General features: G+C 40.1%; 1 protein-coding gene across 2 annotated transcripts in view; it reads right to left on the bottom strand.

Annotated features, from left to right (window-relative positions):
• The window catches only part of RYK (receptor like tyrosine kinase), a 677,262-nt gene that overhangs the window by 7,901 nt on the left and 643,088 nt on the right, over positions 1-26,273 (bottom strand). For both annotated transcript variants that reach the window (XM_053709793.1, XM_053709795.1), the window contains exon 14: positions 20,096-20,232. In XM_053709793.1, coding sequence (XP_053565768.1) covers positions 20,096-20,232 — 137 coding nt within the window. The remainder of the gene's footprint in view (positions 1-20,095; positions 20,233-26,273) is intronic.

The following is a 26,273-nucleotide window of genomic DNA, read 5'->3' as shown; positions in this document are numbered from 1 at the left end:
ACAAGCCGGATTTACTTTATTGTATAAGTTACTACTTAATTTGTTAATATTGGGTTAACACACTGTTTATAAATTTCTTAAAAATGTTTACATTCCCAAATATGAAACTGACTGCAGAAGGAAATACATAAACCTGACTCATGGCAAATATAAGTACAATACATATATTTAGAACTTTATATAAATGCATAAAGTGCCAAACCATAGCTGAGAGTGTCTTAAGTAATGAAAACATACTTACCAAAAGACACCCATCCACATATAGCATATAGCCAAACCAGTACTAAAACAGTTATTAGTAGAGGTAATGGTAAATTGAGAGTATATCGTCGATCTGAAAAGGGAGGTAGGAGATGAATCTCTACGACCAATAACAGAGAACCTATGAAATAGACCCCCGTTAGGGAAATCATCGTATTCAAATAAGTGATACTCTCTTCACGTCCCTCTGACATTCGCTGTACTCAGAGGAATCAGGCTTCAACAATGCTGAGAAGCGCATATAAACGTAGAAATCTTAGCACAAACTTACTTCATCACCTCCATAGGAGGCAAAGTTTGTAAAACTGAATTGTGGGTGTGGTGAGCGGTGTATTTATAGGCATTTTGAGGTTTAGAAAACTTTGCCCCTCCTGGTAGGATTGTATATCCCATATGTCACTAGCTCATGGATTCTTGCCAATTACATGAAATATATATATATATATATATATATATATACACACACACACACATACACATATATATATACACATATATATATATATATATACAAAGGGAGTGCAGAATTATTAGGCAAATGAGTATTTTGACCACATCATCCTCTTTATGCATGTTGTCTTACTCCAAGCTGTATAGGCTCGAAAGCCTACTACCAATTAAGCATATTAGGTGATGTGCATCTCTGTAATGAGAAGGGGTGTGGTCTAATGACATCAACACCCTATATCAGGTGTGCATAATTATTAGGCAACTTCCTTTCCTTTGGCAAAATGGGTCAAAAGAAGGACTTGACAGGCTCAGAAAAGTCAAAAATAGTGAGATATCTTGCAGAGGGATGCAGCACTCTTAAAATTGCAAAGCTTCTGAAGCGTGATCATCGAACAATCATCGAACAATCAAGCGTTTCATTCAAAATAGTCAACAGGGTCGCAAGAAGCGTGTGGAAAAACCAAGGCGCAAAATAACTGCCCATGAACTGAGAAAAGTCAAGCGTGCAGCTGCCAAGATGCCACTTGCCACCAGTTTGGCCATATTTCAGAGCTGCAAAATCACTGGAGTGCCCAAAAGCACAAGGTGTGCAATACTCAGAGACATGGCCAAGGTAAGAAAGGCTGAAAGACGACCACCACTGAACAAGACACACAAGCTGAAACGTCAAGACTGGGCCAAGAAATATCTCAAGACTGATTTTTCTACGGTTTTATGGACTGATGAAATGAGAGTGAGTCTTGATGGGCCAGATGGATGGGCCCATGGCTGGATTGGTAAATGGCAGAGAGCTCCAGTCCGACTCAGACGCCAGCAAGGTGGAGTACTGGTTTGGGCTGGTATCATCAAAGATGAGCTTGTGGGGCCTTTTCGGGTTGAGGATGGAGTCAAGCTCAACTCCCAGTCCTACTGCCAGTTTCTGGAAGACACCTTCTTCAAGCAGTGGTACAGGAAGAAGTCTGCATCCTTCAAGAAAAACCTGATTTTCATGCAGGACAATGCTCCATCACACGCGTCCAAGTACTCCACAGCGTGGCTGGCAAGAAAGGGTATAAAATTAGAAAATCTAATGACATGGCCTCCTTGTTCACCTGATCTGAACCCCATTGAGAACCTGTGGTCCATCATCAAATGTGAGATTTACAAGGAGGGAAAACAGTACACCTCTCTGAACAGTGTCTGGGAGGCTGTGGTTGCTGCTGCACGCAATGTTGATGGTGAACAGATCAAAACACTGACAGAATCCATGGATGGCAGGCTTTTGAGTGTCCTTGCAAAGAAAGGTGGCTATATTGGTCACTGATTTGTTTTTGAATGTCAGAAATGTATATTTGTGAATGTTGAGATGTTATATTGGTTTCACTGGTAAAAAACATAATTTATGCTTACCTGATAAATTCCTTTCTTCTGTAGTGTGATCAGTCCACGGGTCATCATTACTTGTGGGATATTAACTGCTCCCCTACAGGAAGTGCAAGAGGATTCACCCAGCAGAGTTGATATATAGCTCCTCCCCTCTACGTCACCTCCAGTCATTCGACCAAGGACCAACGAGAAAGGAGAAGCCAAGGGTGTAGTGGTGACTGGAGTATAATTTAAAAAATATTTACCTGCCTTAAAAAACAGGGCGGGCCGTGGACTGATCACACTACAGAAGAAAGGAATTTATCAGGTAAGCATAAATTATGTTTTCTTCTGTTAAGTGTGATCAGTCCACGGGTCATCATTACTTGTGGGATACCAATACCAAAGCAAAGTACACGGATGACGGGAGGGATAGGCAGGCTCTTTATACAGAAGGAACCACTGCCTGAAGAACCTTTCTCCCAAAAATAGCCTCCGAGGAAGCAAAAGTGTCAAATTTGTAAAATTTGGAAAAAGTATGAAGCGAAGACCAAGTTGCAGCCTTGCAAATCTGTTCAACAGAGGCCTCATTCTTAAAGGCCCAAGTGGAAGCCACAGCTCTAGTGGAATGAGCTGTAATTCTTTCAGGAGGCTGCTGTCCAGCAGTCTCATAAGCTAAACGAATTATGCTACGAAGCCAAAAAGAGAGAGAGGTAGCAGAAGCTTTTTGACCTCTCCTCTGACCAGAGTAAACGACAAACAGGGAAGACGTTTGTCGAAAATCTTTAGTTGCCTGTAAATAAAATTTAAGGGCACGAACTACATCCAGATTGTGCAAAAGACGTTCCTTCCTCGAAGAAGGATTTGGGCACAAGGATGGAACAACAATCTCCTGATTGATATTCCTGTTAGTGACTACCTTAGGTAAGAACCCAGGCTTAGTACGCAGAACTACCTTATCCGAGTGAAAAATCAAATAAGGAGAATCACAATGTAAGGCTGATAACTCAGAGACTCTTCGAGCCGAGGAAATAGCCATTAAAAATAGAACTTTCCAAGATAACAACTTTATATCAATGGAATGAAGGGGTTCAAACGGAACACCCTGTAAAACGTTAAGAACAAGGTTTAAACTCCATGGTGGAGCCACAGCTTTAAACACAGGTTTAATCCTGGCCAAAGCCTGACAAAAAGCCTGAACGTCTGGAACTTCTGACAGACGCTTGTGTAACAGAATGGACAGAGCTGAGATCTGTCCCTTTAAGGAACTAGCGGATAACCCCTTTTCTAAACCTTCTTGTAGAAAAGACAATATCCTAGGAATCCTAACCTTACTCCAAGAGTAACCTTTGGATTCGCACCAATATAGGTATTTACGCCATATTTTATGGTAAATCTTTCTGGTAACAGGCTTCCTAGCCTGTATTAAGGTATCAATAACTGACTCAGAAAAACCACGCTTTGATAAGATCAAGCGTTCAATTTCCAAGCAGTCAGCTTCAGAGAAGTTAGATTTTGATGTTTGAAAGGACCCTGAATCAGAAGGTCCTGTTTCAGAGGTAACGACCAAGGTGGACAGAATGACATGTCCACCAGATCTGTATACCAAGTCCTGCGTGGCCATGCAGGCGCTATTAGAATCACTGATGCTTTCTCCTGTTTGATTCTGGCAATCAATCGAGGAAGCATCGGGAAAGGTGGAAACACATGAGCCATCCTGAAGGTCCATGGTGCTGTCAAGGCATCTATCAGGACCGCTCCCGGATCCCTGGATCTGGACCCGTAGCGCGGAAGCTTGGCGTTCTGTCGAGACGCCATGAGATCTATCTCTGGTTTGCCCCAACGTCGAAGTATTTGGGCAAAGACCTCTGGATGAAGTTCCCACTCCCCCGGATGAAAAGTCTGACGACTTAAGAAATCCGCCTCCCAGTTCTCCACTCCCGGGATGTGGATTGCAGACAGGTGGCAAGAGTGAGACTCTGCCCAGCGAATTATCTTCGATACTTCCATCATTGCTAGGGAGCTTCTTGTCCCTCCCTGATGGTTGATACAAGCTACAGTCGTGATGTTGTCCGACTGGAACCTGATGAACCCCCGAGTTGCTAACTGGGGCCAAGCCAGAAGAGCATTGAGGACTGCTCTCAATTCCAGAATGTTTATTGGAAGAAGACTCTCCTCCTGATTCCATAGTCCCTGAGCCTTCAGAGAATTCCAGACAGCGCCCCAACCTAGTAGGCTGGCGTCTGTTGTTACAATTGACCAGTCTGGCCTGCTGAATGGCATTCCCCTGGACAGATGTGGCCGATAAAGCCACCATAGAAGAGAATTTCTGGTCTCTTGAATGGAATGAAGGACACGGCATGCACTTTGAAGTTTTGTTAACCTGTCCTCTGTCAGGTAAATCTTCATTTCTACAGAATCTATCAGAGTCCCCAGGAAGGGAACTCTTGTGAGTGGAAAGAGAGAACTTTTCTCTTCGTTCACTTTCCATCCATGCGACCTTAGAAATGCCAGTACTATCTCTGTATGAGATTTGGCAGTTTGAAAGCTTGAAGCTTGTATCAGTATGTCGTCTAAGTACGGAGCTACTGAAATTCCTCGCGGTCTTAGTACCGCCAGAAGAGTGCCCAGAACCTTTGTGAAGATTCTTGGAGCCGTAGCCAGTCCGAATGGAAGAGCTACAAACTGGTAATGCCTGTCTAAAAAGGCAAACCTTAGATACCGGTAATGACTTCTGTGAATCGGTATGTGAAGGTAAGCATCCTTTAAATCCACTGTGGTCAAGTACTGACCCTCTTGGATCATGGGCAAAATTGTTCGAATAGTTTCCATCTTGAACGATGGAACTCTTAGGAATTTGTTTAGGATCTTTAAATCCAAGATTGGCCTGAAGGTTCCCTCTTTTTTGGGAACTACAAACAGATTTGAGTAAAACCCTTGTCCTTGTTCCAACCGCGGAACTGGATGGATCACTCCCATTAATAAAAGATCTTGTACGCAGCGTAGAAACGCTTCCTTCTTTGTTAGGTTTGTTGACAACCTTGACAGATGAAATCTCCCTCTTGGGGGAGAGGATTTGAAGTCCAGAAGGTATCCCTGAGATATGATCTCTAACGCCCAGGGATCCTGAACATCTCTTGCCCAAGCCTGGGCGAAGAGGGAAAGTCTGCCCCCCACTAGATCCGGTCCCGGATCGGGGGCCCTCAATTCATGCTGTCTTAGGGGCAGCAGCAGGTTTTCTGGCCTGTTTGCCCCTGTTCCAGGACTGGTTAGGTTTCCAGCCTTGTCTGTAGCGAGCAACAGCTCCTTCCTGTTTTGGTGCAGAGGAAGTTGATGCTGCTCCTGCTTTGAAATTACGAAAGGAACGAAAATTGGACTGTCTAGCCTTGGCTTTGGCCTTCTCCTGAGGCAGGGCATGACCTTTACCTCCTGTAATGTCATCAATAATCTCTTTCAAGCCGGGCCCGAATAAGGTCTGCCCTTTGAAAGGAATATTAAGCAATTTAGATTTAGACGTAACATCAGCTGACCAGGATTTTAGCCACAGAGCTCTGCGTGCCTGAATGGCGAATCCTGAATTTTTAGCCGCAAGTTTAGTTAAATGTACTACGGCATCTGAAATAAATGAATTAGCTAACTTAAGGAATTTAAGTTTGTGTGTGATGTCATCTAGTGTGGATGATTGAAGTGTCTCTTCCAGAGACTCAAACCAAAATGCTGCTGCAGCCGTGACAGGCGCAATACATGCAAGAGGTTGCAATATAAACCCTTGTTGAACAAACATTTTCTTAAGGTAACCCTCTAATTTTTTATCCATTGGATCTGAAAAAGCACAGCTATCCTCCACTGGGATAGTGGTACGCTTAGCTAAAGTAGAAACTGCTCCCTCCACCTTAGGGACCATTTGCCATAAGTCCCGTGTGGCGGCGTCTATTGGAAACATTTTTCTGAATATAGGAGGGGGTGAGAAAGGCACACCGGGTCTATCCCACTCCTTAGTAACAATGTCAGTAAGTCTCTTAGGTATAGGAAAAACGTCAGTACTCGTCGGTACCGCAAAATATTTATCCAACCTACACATTTTTTTCTGGGATTGCAACTGTGTTACAATCATTCAGAAATTTGAAATGTCTGAGTCCAGTTTATTTGGATCAGAACCGTCACCCACAGAATGAAGCTCTCCGTCTTCATGTTCTGCAAACTGTGACGCAGTATCAGACATGGCCCTTGCATTATCAGCGCACTCTGTTCTCATCCCAGAGTGATCACGTTTACCTCTTAGTTCTGGTAGTTTAGCCAAAACTTCAGTCATAACAGTAGCCATATCTTGTAATGTGATTTGTAATGGCCGCCCAGATGCACTCGGCGCTACAATATCACGCACCTCCTGAGCGGGAGATGCAGGTACTGACACGTGAGGCGAGTTAGTCGGCATAACTCTCCCCTCGTTGTTTGGTGAAATATGTTCAATTTGTACAGATTGACTATTTTTTAAAGTAGCATCAATACATTTAGTACATAAATTTCTATTGGGCTCCACTTTGGCATTAACACATATAGCACAGAGATATTCCTCTGAATCAGACATGTTTAACACACTAGCAAATAAACAGCAACTTGGAAATACTTTTCAAAGTAATTTACAAATAATATGAAAACGAACTGTGCCTTTAAGAAGCACAGAAAAATATTATAACAGATAAAATAATTAAGTTATAGCATCAATCTTTGTCAGAATATACAGTTTTAGCAAAGGATTGTTCCCCTCAGCAAATGATAACTAACCCAGGCAGAAAAAAAAAAAAAAAAAATACACAAATAAACGTTTTTTATATCACAGTCAATACAATCAGCACAGCTCTGCTGTATGATTACTTCCCTCAAAAAAGACTCTTGAGATCCCTGAACTCTGTAGAGATGAACCGGAACATGCAGGAAGAAAATGAACCTCTGACTGAGTTTTTCTGATGCATAGTGAAAGCACCAAAATGGCCCCTCCCCCACACACATAACAGTGAGAGGGATCAGTGAACTGCTCTAATTTAAATCAAAACTATTGCCAAGTGGAAAAAAAGTGCCCAAAAACATAATTTATGTAAGAACTTACCTGATAAATTCATTTCTTTCATATTAGCAAGAGTCCATGAGCTAGTGACGTATGGGATATACATTCCTACCAGGAGGGGCAAAGTTTCCCAAACCTCAAAATGCCTATAAATACACCCCTCACCACACCCACAATTCAGTTTAACGAATAGCCAAGAAGTGGGGTGATAAAAAAGTGCGAAAGCATATAAAATAAGGAATTGGAATAATTGTGCTTTATACAAAATCATAACCACCACAAAAAAAGGGCGGGCCTCATGGACTCTTGCTAATATGAAAGAAATGAATTTATCAGGTAAGTTCTTACATAAATTATGTTTTCTTTCATGTAATTAGCAAGAGTCCATGAGCTAGTGACGTATGGGATAATGACTACCCAAGAAGTGGATCTTTCCACACAAGAGTCACTAGAGAGGGGAGGGATAAAATAAAGACAGCCAATTCCTGCTGAAAATAATCCACACCCAAAATAAAGTTTAACGAAAAACATAAGCAGAAGATTCAAACTGAAACCGCTGCCTGAAGTACTTTTCTACCAAAAACTGCTTCAGAAGAAGAAAATACATCAAAATGGTAGAATTTAGTAAAAGTATGCAAAGAGGACCAAGTCGCTGCTTTGCATATCTGGTCAACCGAAGCTTCATTCCTAAACGCCCAGGAAGTAGAAACTGACCTAGTAGAATGAGCTGTAATCCTCTGAGGCGGAATTTTACCCGACTCAACATAGGCAAGATGAATTAAAGATTTCAACCAAGATGCCAAAGAAATGGCAGAAGCTTTCTGGCCTTTTCTAGAACCGGAAAAGATAACAAATAGACTAGAAGTCTTACGAAAAGATTTCGTAGCTTCAACATAATATTTCAAAGCTCTAACAACATCCAAAGAATGCAACGATTTCTCCTTAGAATTCTTAGGATTAGGACATAATGAAGGAACCACAATTTCTCTACTAATGTTGTTGGAATTCACAACTTTAGGTAAAAATTCAAAAGAAGTTCGCAACACCGCCTTATCCTGATGAAAAATCAGAAAAGGAGACTCACAAGAAAGAGCAGATAATTCAGAAACTCTTCTGGCAGAAGAGATGGCCAAAAGGAACAAAACTTTCCAAGAAAGTAATTTAATGTCCAATGAATGCATAGGTTCAAACGGAGGAGCTTGAAGAGCTCCCAGAACCAAATTCAAACTCCAAGGAGGAGAAATTGACTTAATGGCAGGTTTTATACGAACCAAAGCTTGTACAAAACAATGAATATCAGGAAGAATAGCAATCTTTCTGTGAAAAAGAACAGAAAGAGCAGAGATTTGTCCTTTCAAAGAACTTGCGGACAAACCCTTATCTAAACCATCCTGAAGGAACTGTAAAATTCTCGGTATTCTAAAAGAATGCCAGGAAAAATGATGAGAAAGACACCAAGAAATATAAGTCTTCCAGACTCTATAATATATCTCTCGAGATACAGATTTACGAGCCTGTAACATAGTATTAATCACAGAGTCAGAGAAACCTCTTTGACCAAGAATCAAGCGTTCAATCTCCATACCTTTAAATTTAAGGATTTCAGATACTGATGGAAAAAAGGACCTTGTGACAGAAGGTCTGGTCTTAACGGAAGAGTCCACGGTTGGCAAGAGGCCATCCGGACAAGATCCGCATACCAAAACCTGTGAGGCCATGCCGGAGCTACCAGCAGAACAAACGAGCATTCCTTCAGAATCTTGGAGATTACTCTTGGAAGAAGAACTAGAGGCGGAAAGATATAGGCAGGATGATACTTCCAAGGAAGTGATAATGCATCCACTGCCTCCGCCTGAGGATCCCGGGATCTGGACAGATACCTGGGAAGTTTCTTGTTTAGATGGGACGCCATCAGATCTATTTCTGGAAGTTCCCACATTTGAACAATCTGAAGAAATACCTCTGGGTGAAGAGACCATTCGCCCGGATGCAACGTTTGGCGACTGAGATAATCCGCTTCCCAATTGTCTACACCTGGGATATGAACCGCAGAGATTAGACAGGAGCTGGATTCCGCCCAAACCAAAATTCGAGATACTTCTTTCATAGCCAGAGGACTGTGAGTCCCTCCTTGATGATTGATGTATGCCACAGTTGTGACATTGTCTGTCTGAAAACAAATGAACTATTCTCTCTTCAGCAGAGGCCAAAACTGAAGAGCTCTGAAAATTGCACGGAGTTCCAAAATATTGATCCGTAATCTCACCTCCTGAGATTCCCAAACTCCTTGTGCCGTCAGAGATCCCCACACAGCTCCCCAACCTGTGAGACTTGCATCTGTTGAAATTACAGTCCAGGTCGGAAGCACAAAAGAAGCCCCCTGAATTAAACGATGGTGATCTGTCCACCATGTTAGAGAGTGTCGAACAATCGGTTTTAAAGATATTAATTGAGATATCTTCGTGTAATCCTTGCACCATTGCTTCAGCATACAGAGCTGAAGAGGTCGCATGTGAAAAAGAGCAAAGGGGATCGCGTCCGATGCAGCAGTCATAAGACCTAGAATTTCCATGCATAAGGCTACCGAAGGGAATGATTGTGACTGAAGGTTTCGACAAGCTGAAATCAACTTTAGACGTCTCTTGTCTGTTAAAGACAGAGTCATGGACACTGAATCCATCTGGAAACCCAGAAAGGTTACCCTTGTCTGAGGAATCAAAGAACTTTTTGGTAAATTGATCCTCCAACCATGATCTTGAAGAAACAACACAAGTCGATTCGTATGAGATTCTGCTAAATGTAAAGACTGAGCAAGTACCAAGATATCGTCCAAATAAGGAAATACCACAATACCCTGTTCTCTGATTACAGACAGCAGGGCACCGAGAACCTTTGTAAAAATTCTTGGCGCTGTAGCTAGGCCAAACGGCAGAGCCACAAACTGGTAATGCTTGTCCAGAAACGAGAATCTCAGGAACTGATAATGATCTGGATGAATCGGAATATGCAGATATGCATCCTGTAAATCTATTGTGGACATATAATTCCCTTGCTGAACAAAAGGTAAGACAGTCCTTACAGTTACCATCTTGAATGTTGGTATCCTTACAAAACGATTCAAAATTTTTAGATCCAGAACTGGTCTGAAAGAATTCTCCTTCTTTGGTACAATGAAGAGATTTGAATAAAACCCCATCCCCTGTTCCGGAACTGGAACTGGCATAATTACTCCAGTCAACTCTAGATCTGAAACACATTTCAGAAATGCTTGAGCTTTTACTGGATTTACTGGGACACGGGAAAGAAAAAATCTCTTTGCAGGAGGTCTCAACTTGAAACCAATTCTGTACCCTTCTGAAACAATGCTCTGAATCCAAAGATTGTGAACAGAATTGATCCAAATTTCCTTGAAAAAACGTAACCTGCCCCCTACCAGCTGAGCTGGAATGAGGGCCGCACCTTCATGTGGACTTAGAAGCAGGCTTTGCCTTTCTAGCTGGCTTGGATTTATTCCAAACTGGAGATGGTCTCCAAACTGAAACTGCTCCTGAGGATGAAGGATCAGGCTTTTGTTCTTTGTTGAAACGAAAGGAACGAAAACGATTATTAGCCCTGTTTTTACCTTTAGATTTTTTATCCTGTGGTAAAAAAGTTCCTTTCCCACCAGTAACAGTTGAAATAATGGAATCCAACTGAGAACCAAATAATTTGTTACCCTGGAAAGAAATGGAAAGTAAAGTTGATTTAGAAGCCATATCAGCATTCCAAGTTTTAAGCCATAAAGCTCTTCTAGCTAAAATAGCTAGAGACATAAACCTGACATCAACTCTGATAATATCAAAAATGGCATCACAGATAAAATTATTAGCATGTTGAAGAAGAATAATAATATCATGAGAATCACGATGTGTTACTTGTTGCGCTAAAGTTTCCAACCAAAAAGTTGAAGCCGCAGCAACATCAGCCAAAGATATAGCAGGTCTAAGAAGATTACCTGAACACAGATAAGCTTTTCTTAGAAAGGACTCAATTTTCCTATCTAGAGGATCCTTAAACGAAGTACCATCTGACGTAGGAATAGTAGTACGTTTAGCAAGGGTAGAAATAGCCCCATCAACTTTAGGGATCTTGTCCCAAAATTCTAATCTGTCAGACGGCACAGGATATAATTGCTTAAAACGTTTAGAAGGAGTAAATGAATTACCCAAATTATCCCATTCTTTGGAAATTACTGCAGAAATAGCATCAGGAACAGGAAAAACTTCTGGAATAACTACAGGAGATTTAAAAACCTTATTTAAACGTTTAGATTTAGTATCAAGAGGACCAGAATCCTCTATTTCTAAAGCAATTAGGACTTCTTTAAGTAAAGAACGAACAAATTCCATTTTAAATAAATATGAAGATTTATCAGCATCAACCTCTGAGACAGAATCCTCTGAACCAGAGGAATCATCAGAATCAGAATGATGATGTTCAGTTAAAAATTCATCTGTAGGGAGAGAAGTTTTAAAAGATTTTTTACGTATACTAGAAGGAGAAATAACAGACATAGCCTTCTTTATGGATTCAGAAACAAAATCTCTTATATTATCAGGAACATTCTGCACCTTAGATGTTGAAGGAACTGCAACAGGCAATGGTACTTTACTAAAGGAAATATTATCTGCTTTAACAAGTTTGTCATGACAATCAATACAAACAACAGCTGGAGGAATAGCTACCAAAAGTTTACAGCAGATACACTTAGCTTTGGTAGATTCAGCACTTGACAGCGATTTTCCTGTAGTATCTTCTGACTCAGATGCAACGTGAGACATCTTGCAATATGTAAGAGAAAAAACAACATATATATAAAGCAAAGTTGATCAAATTCCTTAAATGACAGTTTCAGAAATGGGAAAAAATGCCAAAGAACAAGCTTCTAGCAACCAGAAGCAATAAAAAATGAGACTTAAATAATGTGGAGACAAAAGTGACGGCCATATTTTTTCGCGCCAAATAAGACGCCCACATTATTTGGCGCCTAAATGCTTTTTGGTGCCAAAAATGACGCCACATCCGGAACGCCGACATTTTTGGCGCAAAATAACGTCAAAAAATGACACAACTTCCGGCGACACGTATGACGCCGGAAACGGAAATAGAATTTTTGCGCCAAAAAAGTCCGCGCCAAGAATGACGCAATAAAATGAAGCATTTTCAGCCCCCGCGAGCCTAACAGCCCACAGGGAAAAAGTCAAATTTTAAGGTAAGAAAAATGTTAAAATGCATTATCCCAAATATGAAACTGACTGTCTGAAAATAAGGAAAGTTGAACATTCTGAGTCAAGGCAAATAAATGTTTGAATACATATATTTAGAACTTTATAAACAAAGTGCCCAACCATAGCTAGGAGTGTCACAGAAAAACAGAATTTATGTTTACCTGATAAATTTCTTTCTCCAACGGTGTGTCCGGTCCACGGCGTCATCCTTACTTGTGGGATATTCTCTTCCCCAACAGGAAATGGCAAAGAGCCCAGCAAAGCTGGTCACATGATCCCTCCTAGGCTCCGCCTACCCCAGTCATTCGACCGACGTTAAGGAGGAATATTTGCATAGGAGAAACCATATGGTACCGTGGTGACTGTAGTTAAAGAAAATAAAATATCAGACCTGATTAAAAAAACCAGGGCGGGCCGTGGACCGGACACACCGTTGGAGAAAGAAATTTATCAGGTAAACATAAATTCTGTTTTCTCCAACATAGGTGTGTCCGGTCCACGGCGTCATCCTTACTTGTGGGAACCAATACCAAAGCTTTAGGACACGGATGAAGGGAGGGAGCAAATCAGGTCACCTAAATGGAAGGCACCACGGCTTGCAAAACCTTTCTCCCAAAAATAGCCTCAGAAGAAGCAAAAGTATCAAACTTGTAAAATTTGGTAAAAGAGTGCAGTGAAGACCAAGTCGCTGCCCTACATATCTGATCAACAGAAGCCTCGTTCTTGAAGGCCCATGTGGAAGCCACAGCCCTAGTGGAATGAGCTGTGATTCTTTCGGGAGGCTGCCGTCCGGCAGTCTCGTAAGCCAATCTGATGATGCTTTTAATCCAAAAAGAGAGAGAGGTAGAAGTTGCTTTTTGACCTCTCCTTTTACCTGAATAAACAACAAACAAGGAAGATGTTTGTCTAAAATCCTTTGTAGCATCTAAATAGAATTTTAGAGCGCGAACAACATCCAAATTGTGCAACAAACGTTCCTTCTTTGAAACTGGTTTTGGACACAGAGAAGGTACGATAATCTCCTGGTTAATGTTTTTGTTAGAAACAACTTTTGGAAGAAAACCAGGTTTAGTACGTAAAACCACCTTATCTGCATGGAACACCAGATAAGGAGGAGAACACTGCAGAGCAGATAATTCTGAGACTCTTCTAGCAGAAGAAATCGCAACTAAAAACAAAACTTTCCAAGATAATAACTTAATATCAACGGAATGTAAGGGTTCAAACGGAACCCCCTGAAGAACTGAAAGAACTAAATTGAGACTCCAAGGAGGAGTCAAAGGTTTGTAAACAGGCTTGATTCTAACCAGAGCCTGAACAAAGGCTTGAACATCTGGCACAGCTGCCAGCTTTTTGTGAAGTAATACCGACAAGGCAGAAATCTGTCCCTTCAGGGAACTTGCCGATAATCCTTTTTCCAATCCTTCTTGAAGGAAGGATAGAATCCTAGGAATCTTAACCTTGTCCCAAGGGAATCCTTTAGATTCACACCAACAGATATATTTTTTCCAAATTTTGTGGTAAATCTTTCTAGTCACAGGCTTTCTGGCCTGAACAAGAGTATCGATCACAGAATCTGAGAATCCTCGCTTCGATAAAATCAAGCGTTCAATCTCCACGCAGTCAGCTGGAGTGAAACCAGATTCGGATGTTCGAACGGACCCTGAACAAGAAGGTCTCGTCTCAAAGGTAGCTTCCAAGGTGGAGCCGATGACATATTCACCAGATCTGCATACCAAGTCCTGCGTGGCCACGCAGGAGCTATCAAGATCACCGACGCCCTCTCCTGCTTGATCCTGGCTATCAGCCTGGGGATGAGAGGAAATGGCGGGAACACATAAGCTAGTTTGAAGGTCCAAGGTGCTACTAGTGCATCCACTAGAGCCGCCTTGGGATCCCTGGATCTGGCCCCGTAGCAAGGAACTTTGAAGTTCTGACGAGAGGCCATCAGATCCATGTCTGGAATGCCCCACAGGTGAGTGACTTGGGCAAAGATTTCCGGATGGAGTTCCCACTCCCCCGGATGCAATGTCTGACGACTCAGAAAATCCGCTTCCCAATTTTCCACTCCTGGGATGTGGATAGCAGACAGGTGGCAGGAGTGAGACTCCGCCCAAAGAATAATTTTGGTTACTTCTTCCATCGCTAGGGAACTCCTTGTTCCCCCCTGATGGTTGATGTACGCAACAGTCGTCATGTTGTCTGATTGAAACCGAATGAACCTGGTCCTCGCAAGCTGGGGCCAGGCCTGGAGCGCATTGAATATCGCTCTCAGTTCCAGAATATTTATCGGTAGAAGAGATTCTTCCCGAGACCAAAGACCCTGAGCTTTCAGGGATCCCCAGACCGCGCCCCAGCCTATCAGACTGGCGTCGGTCGTGACAATGACCCACTCTGGTCTGTGGAACATCATCCCTTGAGACAGATTGTCCAGGGACAGCCACCAACGGAGTGAGTCTCTGGTCCTCTGATTTACTTGTATCTTCGGAGACAAGTCTGTATAGTCCCCATTCCACTGACTGAGCATGCACAGTTGTAATGGTCTTAGATGAATGCGCGCAAAAAGAACTATGTCCATCGCCGCCACCATCAACCCGATCACTTCCATGCACTGAGCTATGGAAGGAAGAGGAACGGAATGAAGTATCCGACAAGAGTCCAGAAGCTTTGTTTTTCTGGCCTCTGTTAGAAAGATCCTCATTTCTAAGGAGTCTATAATTGTTCCCAAGAAGGGAACCCTTGTTGACGGGGATAGAGAACTCTTTTCCACGTTCACTTTCCAGCCGTGAGATCTGAGAAAGGCCAGGACAATGTCCGTGTGAGCCTTTGCTTGAGGAAGGGACGACGCTTGAATCAGAATGTCGTCCAGGTAAGGTACTACTGCAATGCCCCTTGGTCTTAGCACCGCTAGAAGGGACCCTAGTACCTTTGTGAAAATCCTTGGAGCAGTGGCTAATCCTAAAGGAAGCGCCACGAACTGGTAATGTTTGTCCAGGAATGCAAACCTTAGGAACCGATGATGTTCCTTGTGGATAGGAATATGTAGATACGCATCCTTTAAATCCACCGTGGTCATGAATTGACCTTCCTGGATGGAAGGAAGGATAGTTCGAATGGTTTCCATCTTGAACGATGGGACCTTGAGAAATTTGTTTAAGATCTTGAGATCTAGGATTGGTCTGAACGTTCCCTCTTTTTTGGGAACTATGAACAGATTGGAGTAGAACCCCATCCCTTGTTCTCTTAATGGAACAGGATGAATCACTCCCATTTTTAACAGGTCTTCTACACAATGTAAGAACGCCTGTCTTTTTATGTGGTCTGAAGACAACTGCGACCTGTGGAACCTCCCCCTTGGGGGAAGTCCCTTGAATTCCAGAAGATAACCCTGGGAGACTATTTCTAGCGCCCAAGGATCCAGAACATCTCTTGCCCAGGCCTGAGCGAAGAGAGAGAGTCTGCCCCCCACCAGATCCGGTCCCGGATCGGGGGCCAATATTTCATGCTGTCTTGGTAGCAGTGGCAGGTTTCTTGGCCTGCTTTCCCTTGTTCCAGCCTTGCATTGGTCTCCAAGCTGGCTTGGCCTGAGAAGTATTACCCTCTTGCTTAGAGGACGTAGCACCTTGGGCTGGTCCGTTTTTACGAAAGGGACGAAAATTAGGTCTATTTTTTGCCTTGAAAGGCCGATCCTGAGGAAGGGCGTGGCCCTTACCCCCAGTGATATCAGAGATAATCTCTTTCAAGTCAGGACCAAACAACGTTTTCCCCTTGAAAGGAATGTTTAGTAGCTTGTTCTTGGAAGACGCATCAGCCGACCAAGATTTCAACCAAAGCGCTCTGCGCGCCACAATAGCAAACCCAGAGTTCTTAGCCGCTAACTTAGCCAATTGCAAAGAGGCGTCTAGAGTGAAAGAATTAGCCAATTTGAGAGCATTGATTCTGTCCATAATCTCCTCATAAGGAGGAGAGTCACTATCGAGCACCTTAAGCAGTTCATCAAACCAGAAATATGCGGCAGTAGTGACAGGGACAATGCATGAAATGGGTTGTAGAAGGTAACCCTGCTGAACAAACATCTTTTTAAGCAAACCTTCTAATTTTTTATCCATAGGATCTTTGAAAGCACAACTATCCTCTATGGGAATAGTGGTGCGTTTGTTTAAAGTAGAAACCGCTCCCTCGACCTTGGGGACTGACTGCCATAAGTCCTTTCTAGGGTCGACCATAGGAAACAATTTTTTAAATATGGGGGGAGGGACGAAAGGAATACCGGGCCTTTCCCATTCTTTATTAACAATGTCCGCCACCCGCTTGGGTATAGGAAAAGCTTCTGGGAGCCCCGGCACCTCTAAGAACTTGTCCATTTTACATAGTTTCTCTGGGATGACTAAATTTTCACAATCATCCAGAGTGGATAATACCTCCTTAAGCAAAATGCGGAGATGTTCCAATTTAAATTTAAATGTAATCACATCAGATTCAGCCTGCTGAGAAATGTTCCCTAAATCAGTAATTTCTCCCTCAGACAAAACCTCCCTGGCCCCCTCAGATTGGGTTAGGGGCCCTTCAGAGATATTAATATCAGCGTCGTCATGCTCTTCAGTAACTAAAACAGAGCAGCCACGCTTACGCTGACAAGGGTTCATTTTGGCTAAAATGTTTTTGACAGAATTATCCATTACAGCCGTTAATTGTTGCATAGTAAGGAGTATTGGCGCGCTAGATGTACTAGGGGCCTCCTGAGTGGGCAAGACTCGTGTAGACGAAGGAGGGAATGATGCAGTACCATGCTTACTCCCCTCACTTGAGGAATCATCTTGGGCATCATTGTCATTATCACATAAATCACATTTATTTAAATGAATAGGAATTCTGGCTTCCCCACATTCAGAACACAGTCTAACTGGTAGCTCAGACATGTTAAACAGGCATAAACTTGATCAGAAAGTACAAAAAACGTTTTAAAATAAAACCGTTACTGTCACTTTAAATTTTAAACTGAACACACTTTATTACTGCAATTGCGAAAAAACATGAAGGATTTGTTCAAAATTCACCAAATTTTCACCACAGCGTCTTAAAGCTTTGAAAATATTGCACACCAATTTTGGAAGCTTTAACCCTTAAAATAACGGAACCGGAGCCGTTTTAAGCTTTAAACCCCTTTACAGTCCCTGGTATCTGCTTTGCTGAGACCCAACCAAACCCAAAGGGGAATACGATACCAAATGACGCCTTCAGAAGTCTTTTATAAGTATCAGAGCTCCTCTCACATGCGACTGCATGCCATGCCTCTCAAAAACAAGTGCGCAACACCGGCGCGAAAACGAGACTCTGCCTATGCTTTGGGAAAGCCCCTAAAGAATAAGGTGTCTAAAACAGTGCCTGCCGATATTATTATATCAAAATACCCAGATAAAATGATTCCTCAAGGCTAAATATGTGTTAATAATCAATCGATTTAGCCCAGAAAAAGTCTACAGTTTAAATAAGCCCTTGTGAAGCCCTTATTTACAATCGTAATAAACATGGCTTACCGGATCCCATAGGGAAAATGACAGCTTCCAGCATTACATCGTCTTGTTAGAATGTGTCATACCTCAAGCAGTAAGAGACTGCACTCTGTTCCCCCAACTGAAGTTAATTGCTCTCAACAGTCCTGTGTGGAACAGCCATGGATTTTAGTTACGGTTGCTAAAATCATTTTCCTCATACAAACAGAATTCTTCATCTCTTTTCTGTTTCTGAGTAAATAGTACGTACCAGCACTATTTGAAAATAACAAACTCTTGATTGAATAATGAAAAACTACAGTTAAACACTAAAAAACTCTAAGCCATCTCCGTGGAGATGTTGCTGTACAACGGCAAAGAGAATGACTGGGGTAGGCGGAGCCTAGGAGGGATCATGTGACCAGCTTTGCTGGGCTCTTTGCCATTTCCTGTTGGGGAAGAGAATATCCCACAAGTAAGGATGACGCCGTGGACCGGACACACCTATGTTGGAGAAATAAGACTTACTTACCCCAGGACACTCATCTACATGTAGTAGAAAGCCAAACCAGTACTGAAACGAGAATCAGCAGAGGTAATGGTATATATAAGAGTATATCGTCGATCTGAAAAGGGAGGTAAGAGATGAATCTCTACGACCGATAACAGAGAACCTATGAAATAGACCCCTTAGAAGGAGATCACTGCATTCAAATAGGCAATACTCTCCTCACATCCCTCTGACATTCACTGCACGCTGAGAGGAAAACCGGGCTCCAACTTGCTGCGGAGCGCATATCAACGTAGAATCTAGCACAAACTTACTTCACCACCTCCATCGGAGGCAAAGTTTGTAAAACTGAATTGTGGGTGTGGTGAGGGGTGTATTTATAGGCATTTTGAGGTTTGGGAAACTTTGCCCCTCCTGGTAGGAATGTATATCCCATACGTCACTAGCTCATGGACTCTTGCTAATTACATGAAAGAAACATTTTTTTCACCCAGTACCTCAGAGAAAAAAACGTTTTTACATGCCAGCAAAAAAACATTTTACCTCAAAAATTAATTGTCATTTAAAACCTATTGCAAGTCCCTGCAAAATAGGTTAAGTCTATGTATACAGTTTAAAAGCCAGAGAAGTACCATTTCCCAGAAAACTGAAGTGTAAAATATACATACATGACAGCCTGATATCAGCTACATCTACTGCATTTAAGGCTGAGTTTACATTATAACGGTATGGCAGGATTTTCTCATCAATTCCATGTCAGAAAATAATAAACTGCTACATACCTCTTTGCAGATTAATCTGCCTGCTGTCCCCTGATCTGAAGTTTACCTCTCCTCAGATGGCCGAGAAACAGCAATATGATCTTAACTACTCCGGCTAAAATCATAGAAAAACTCAGGTAGATTCTTCTTCAAATTCTACCAGAGAAGGAATAACACACTCCGGTGCTATTATAAAATAACAAACTTTTGATTGAAGATATAAAAACTAAATATATCACCATAGTCCTCTCACACATCCTATCTAGTCGTTGGGTGCAAGAGAATGACTGGAGGTGACGTAGAGGGGAGGAGCTATATAGCAACTCTGCTGGGTGAATCCTCTTGCACTTCCTGTAGGGGAGCAGTTAATATCCCACAAGTAATGATGACCCGTGGACTGATCACACTTAACAGAAGAAATAAATAATTGAAATGGGTATATATTTGTTTTTTGTTAAGTTGCCTAATAATTATGCACAGTAATAGTCACCTGCACACACAGATATCCCCCTAAAATAGCTATAACTAAAAACAAACTAAAAACTACTTCCAAAACTATTCAGCTTTGATATTAATGAGTTTTTTGGGTTCATTGAGAACATGGTTGTTGTTCAATAATAAAATTAATCCTCAAAAATACAACTTGCCTAATAATTCTGCACTCCCTGTATATATATATATATATATATATATATATATATATATATATATATATATATATATATATATATATATATATATATATACACATATATATATATATACACACACACACACACACACTTAAATATATACACACAATCATATACACACTCAAATACATACATACATTTATAAATACATATACAGACATTTACACATTTATATACACATACATATTTACATTGTATTAAACAGAAGTTGGAACATGTACTGTATGTACTACCAGAAATTCAGGTACTTACAACTCATCTGGGCAGTTGATTGGCTGTGCTATTCTGTAGCCATCTTTTAGATATGCAGCCATTTCAAAGGGGTCAATATCAACATAAGGAGTCTGTCCCAGGGTCATCAGCTCCCAAAGCGTCACTCCGAATGCCCACTGAAATAGAGAATATCTATCATGCTCTAAAAAAAAGACTATATGTCAACAAAACTATAGAAGATTTACACAAAAAGATGCATTCGTACTACAAAAGTTATTACAAAAAAAAAGAAAAAAAAAAAGGATATGCCCTAAAATTTTTATTAATGGTATTTTTGTATTGAATTTATACAGAGAATATTTTGCACTGAACTAGCACTCTACCATATGTATGGTTTATACAAATAATAAATATCCAGAGTGCTATTATCTATTCATGCCACTGGTGGCAGCTGTCACTTTAGAACACATTGTCTCATTACTTGGTTTGGATAGATACTTCAACTGCCCACTAGATACAGGTTACACATGATCATGTAACCGAGTTAAGCAAATACACAAATACACAGTCGGGCAGAGCAGAGATTTGATTTAAACAACAAATCACAGTGTGGAGGATGACTCCTATGTTATGAACAAGACTTGCTAGACAGTACAAAGTGTTTTCCTATTTGGAATGAACTGATTATTTTACATAATGGTGATATATGTTTAATAGGCTGCAGAAATGGGACATTTATATAGTATTTTATGCTGTATTTTATATATATTTATATATATATATATATATATATATATATATATATATATATATATATATATACACACACACACACACACACCTTTATTGATTGATTCTTATCCTGTCAGTTTTCCATTTTTAGATTTATTTTGTAAATTGTAGTGGTTTATATGATATTGAGTGTGCATGTGTTAACTCAGCATTGTTTAAGAACGCTTCACATTTGGGTTTTAATATAGTTTTAACTAGGGATTATTTTGGGGAGACAATCTCTGCTGTAAGCAGCATTGTTAACACTTCTATATAATAAGAGGAATTATTATTATTTTTTAATGGAGCTAGGACTGGTATGGTGGATAGGGTACCAGTAATTATAAAATGATTGGCATGTTCAGTTTGGTGCCAATGCCTTATTATTAGAGAGCAGAACAACCACAAGGAATCATTAAAGTGATGATAAACCTCAACTAATCAAATGCCATATATTTAATCTTTGCCATTAAAAAAGTATATGTGTACATTTTTTATTTTAATCCATCTGTGAAAGGGATTAGTTCATATAGTAATGCTTCTATTGCAATGCTATGCCGGCCCACTTGGAAGAACTTTTTTTAAGGACAATTCCAGTGAACATCCAATCAACATGTGTGTCATTCATCCAATCAACATGTGTGCCATTAAAAAAGTATATGTGTACATTTTTTATTTTAATCCATCTGTGAAAGGGATTAGTTCATATAGTAATGCTTCTATTGCAATGCTATGCCGGCCCACTTGGAAGAACTTTTTTTAAGGACAATTCCAGTGAACATCCAATCAACATGTGTGTCATTTGACAATATTGAAGTCTACAGCCCCTTTAAAGCCTTTAGAAAGCCTATGTAGAGAGTGGGTGGGACTGCTCTATACATCACAGCCCAGCCAAAAGAGGAAATGAAGGGGGGGGCGGAGGAACAGACAATATTAATTAGGATTATAAATATTTTATTATAAAATATTTATACACTTTTTAAAAAAAAATTATATGGTTTTACTTGCAAATTAATATATTTTTCTTTGTAACATTCTTATAGTCTGAAACTTACCATCACTTTAAGTCTTCGTGACTAACTTGCTAACAAAACGAGCATTTTCTGAATTTCTTTTAATGCATATTTTTTTAACCTGATTCTTCTATCAGACACATGACAACTTCTTTCAGGCTTTTTGATGGTGGAAGAAAGGGTAAGCCTTGCTAATCAAAAAAATTACACATCTCACAACAAATAAATGCTTGTAGGATTGTTGCTTTAAAAACAGCTTGTGTGATATCAGTTAGGGTAGCTCTTGCTTTCGTGCATTGAGAACACATTCATCAAAAAAAAAACTACTCAATGGAAGGAAGTTAATGACTTCAACTCTATATATATGAAAAATGTTCTGTACTTTTGGAGCCTGGGGTCTCAAGAGGCAGTTTAGATTACAAATCATAGCTGATAAGCCATGGCGGAGTGGTTTCCACATATGATGGGACAGATTGAAAAAGACAAAGCAAAGAAAACAACCCTCAATATTCAAGCCAAATAAAATAAATAAATAAAAACATAACAGCAGCGATTGGGTTATATAAAATATGTTTTGAAATGTGCCAAACAAGTCTGAATGGGAGCAGAGCAGTGCAAGATAGCAATAAGAATGAATATGTTTGATGTATGCATTGTATGTATATATATATATATATTCAACATTAATTGTGGTTCTACCTGTGTAAGTACAATAAAATGAGAAAATATCATGTTTTGTTGAACCTTATAAGAAGGGGTCTACTCACCCTTAAAGGTATATTAAACCAATTTTTTTTTCTTTCATGATTCAGATAGAGAATGCAATTTTAAGCAACGTTCGAATTTATTCCTATTATCAATTTTCTTCGCTCTCTTAGTATCTTTATTTAAAAAGGCAAGAATGTAAGCTTAGGAGCTGGACCATTTTTGGTTCAGCACCTGGGTAGTGCTTGCTCATTGGTGTTTAAATGTAGCCATCAATCAGCAAATTAATAATAGGAGTAAATTAGAAAGTTGCTTAAAAATGTATGCTCTGTCCTGGAGTATCAAAAGTAAAAATCTAGGTGAAGTATATTTTGGTGGTAAAAAAACAAAGAATTTGATAAATAAAACTTGGCATACTAAACTTGCATACAAATGAATATTTGGACTTGGAGAAACAAACAGGACAATTTTTTTTCAATGGCCTGGAAGAAAAGATGAACAACAAAATGGAAAGCAATCTTCAATTTAAAGAGAATTAAAAGTGCAGAAAAACATACTATACTATGAACGAACTGAAGGATTAGCTCTTAGCATATTAGGGGACCCCCCCCACTTCAGACACCTTTAAAAACTCTAAGTAAAAAATTTTTCAAACAGAACCAAAACCCTAAGAGACATTGTCCTCAGGTCTTAAAGGGACAGTAAAGTCAAAATTAAACTTTCATGATTCAGATAGAGTAATCAATTATAAGCAACTTTCTAATTTACTCTTATTACCAATTTCCTTCTCTTGATATCTTTATTTGAAAAGCAAGAATGTAAAGCTTAAGAGCCGGCCCGATTTGGTTCAGACCTGGGTTGCTCTTGCTTATTGGGTGGCTAAATGTAGCCACCAATCACGAGCACTAGCCAGGGTGCTAAACCAAAAATGGGCAGACACCTTAGCTTACATTTCTACTTTTCCAAATAAAGATAGCAAGAGAACAAAGAAAAATTGATAATAGGAGTAAATTATAAAGTTGCCTAAAAATGCATGCGCTATCTGAATCATGGAAGAAAGAAATTGGGTTTACATCCTTTTAATAAAAGATGAGCACATTTTTGAAGTGATAAACAACTCTGTCCAGTTGGGTGTATAAAATCATAAAACAATTTCTACCACGACATACTATGGCTGGATTTTCTTTTTTCTCATCTAATGTAAATGTCTGAGTAACAGAAGAAATCAGTGCAAAAGGTTTGTGCGTATTTTTTTTAATAACCACCCCCCCCCAAACAAAAAAAAAACAACAAAAAAACGCCACCACCAACAAAAACAAAACCCCACACTGATTTGAATCTTCAAGGGAAGGCCATAGCATTTGAAACAAATACATGAAGATCTCGGTTTATGCCACTAAATGACAATACATTTTTTATTTTTCTAGACAAAGATAGAATTTGCATACAATACAATTATCAATGGTACATAACAATGAGAGTCACATAGTTTGCTTATGAGATTATTTTCCTTATGACATTACATTTTATATCTAAACTCTAAATTTCTAGAAAAACAGGGAGATGCTATTCCTCTAGTATAATTTTTTGGTGACTCATAAAACCTGGACTTAAGTTAAGATATAAAGACTAGGAATGTGAATGTATTGTTGAGACTGAAATCACATCAGGGCAGAGAGTGTTTTTTTCTCTGCTTTAGTTCAAACAGTACACCAACCTGATGACTATAGAAATTATAGACCAATATGGAAATCACCTACATTTGGAATATCTGATCTCTGAATACGCTCACATGGTAAGAAATCTACACAATGTCTTCTCCTTCGTAATGGAGAACTGAAAAGAAGCAGCTTCATACGTGATGTTGCAAGAAAGCACTTGGGAAGATTGAAATTCAGGTTTTGAGTAGTAGTATGAGGGATGTCCAACCATCCCTAAGGAAAACGGCAAGAGCCATGGAGCAAATACCAGCCAAAACAGGAAATAAGGAAGGATCTGCATTAAAGGGACATTATACACTCATTTTTTCTTTGCATAAATGTTTTGTAGATAATCTATTTATATAGCCCATAAAGTTTTTTTTTTTAATTAATGTATAGTTTTGCTTATTTTTAAATAACATTGCTCTGATTTTCAGACTCCTAACCAAGCCCCAAAGTTTTATGTGAATACGCTCGACTACCTACTCCAGCTTGCTCCTGTTTGTGTAAAGGGTCTTTTCATATGCAAAAGAAGGGGGGGGGGGGGGGAGTGTCTTATTTGCCACTTGCAGTGGGCTTTCCAGCTACCTTTTCAACAGAGCCAAAGTGACAGCTTCTAAGTAAGTTTTTAAACAGTTTTATACTGGATTTTTATATCAGTATCTGTGCATATTATTCTTTATAGTAGTGTCTATTACATGCAGTTATATGAAAATGAGTGTATACTGTCCCTTTAATGGGAGCAGCAAAAAAAAACTCTACAACAGACTAAGTGACCTGCTTCCCTAGTAAAAATATCAGAATGTAACACTCCCATACTTATATGAAAACTTCAAACTTCTGGACAAAATATTCTCTTCTTTTTAAAAACAATCAACAGAATGGACTTGAAAACCTGGCCTGGAAGAAATGACTCAAAATCCTGAAGATCTTTAACATCCCATAAGGTTCTTCCCTTCACAGGTGTCAGTGGAATATTAGAAAAAAAAAAAAAAAAAAAAGAGGGGGGTCACAACGACATCAAAAGAGGAACCTTGTTAACCCATGCATATGAATGTTCTGACTGTCAAGTTCCTCAACCCTAACTCATAGAGATACACAACTAAACAGGATAGAATGTCAGACATTCTTTCCATTATGTAGATAACTCCAATCAATGTCTGCTGTGAGATTTAAAAAGGACACTATCATCAAAAGGATATGGGTTGAGTTATTATCCAATAGCTAGGATTATCAACCAAACAGTTTTACCACAAAATTTGTTTCTAGTGGCTGACTCGACCTGCCAAACAAAGCAGCACTAGCATCAACTGGCTTAAAGTTATAACGGACTTAAATGCTTTATATAAAGCAGATAGCCAACCTAACTATAGAAACATTCAAAGATAGTCTAAAAACTTACATTATGCTTACCTGATAATTTTATTTTCTTCAGATGAAAAGAGGCCACAGATGCATTCATTATTTTTGGGAAATAAGAACCTGGCCACTAGGAGGAGACAAAGACACCCCAGCCAGAGGCTTAAATACTCCTCCCACTCCCCTCATTCCCCAGTCATTCTGTCGAGGAACAAGGAACAATAGAAGAAATATCAGGATGAAAAGGTGTCCGAAAAATATAAATACACACTCCCATTCATAAAGCTGCAGTCATTACTTTTGGGAAAACAATACCCAAGCTATAGAGGACACTGAATGCCAAGACGGGAGGGTACACAAGAGGTGGAACATTCTGAAGGCACCAAGCCTGAAAACCACTACCCAACAAAACTCTGCTACGTCCGAAGGCGAGAAACATTGAAAAGAAAAAGCCCCAAGGACACTGACCCGCAGGTAGCCCGGAAGCCTAACTAGAGACCGCAAAATCAGACTCAACTGAGCCAACAGTCCTCCAGGAGACACCGTCACCCAGCAGTTGGTCCCCAACCACACACCCCTCACTAGACTAGCAAAGGGAACACCAGCCCAAAAACTCCCAAAGGGATAGGGTAAGGAAGAACCAAAGGGAAACCGAAAAGTCACAACAAA

The sequence above is a fragment of the Bombina bombina genome, chromosome 4, assembly GCF_027579735.1.
Source record: "Bombina bombina isolate aBomBom1 chromosome 4, aBomBom1.pri, whole genome shotgun sequence".
NCBI classification, from domain to species: Eukaryota; Metazoa; Chordata; class Amphibia; order Anura; family Bombinatoridae; genus Bombina; species Bombina bombina.
This window is presented reverse-complemented; position numbering and strand designations above follow the sequence as displayed.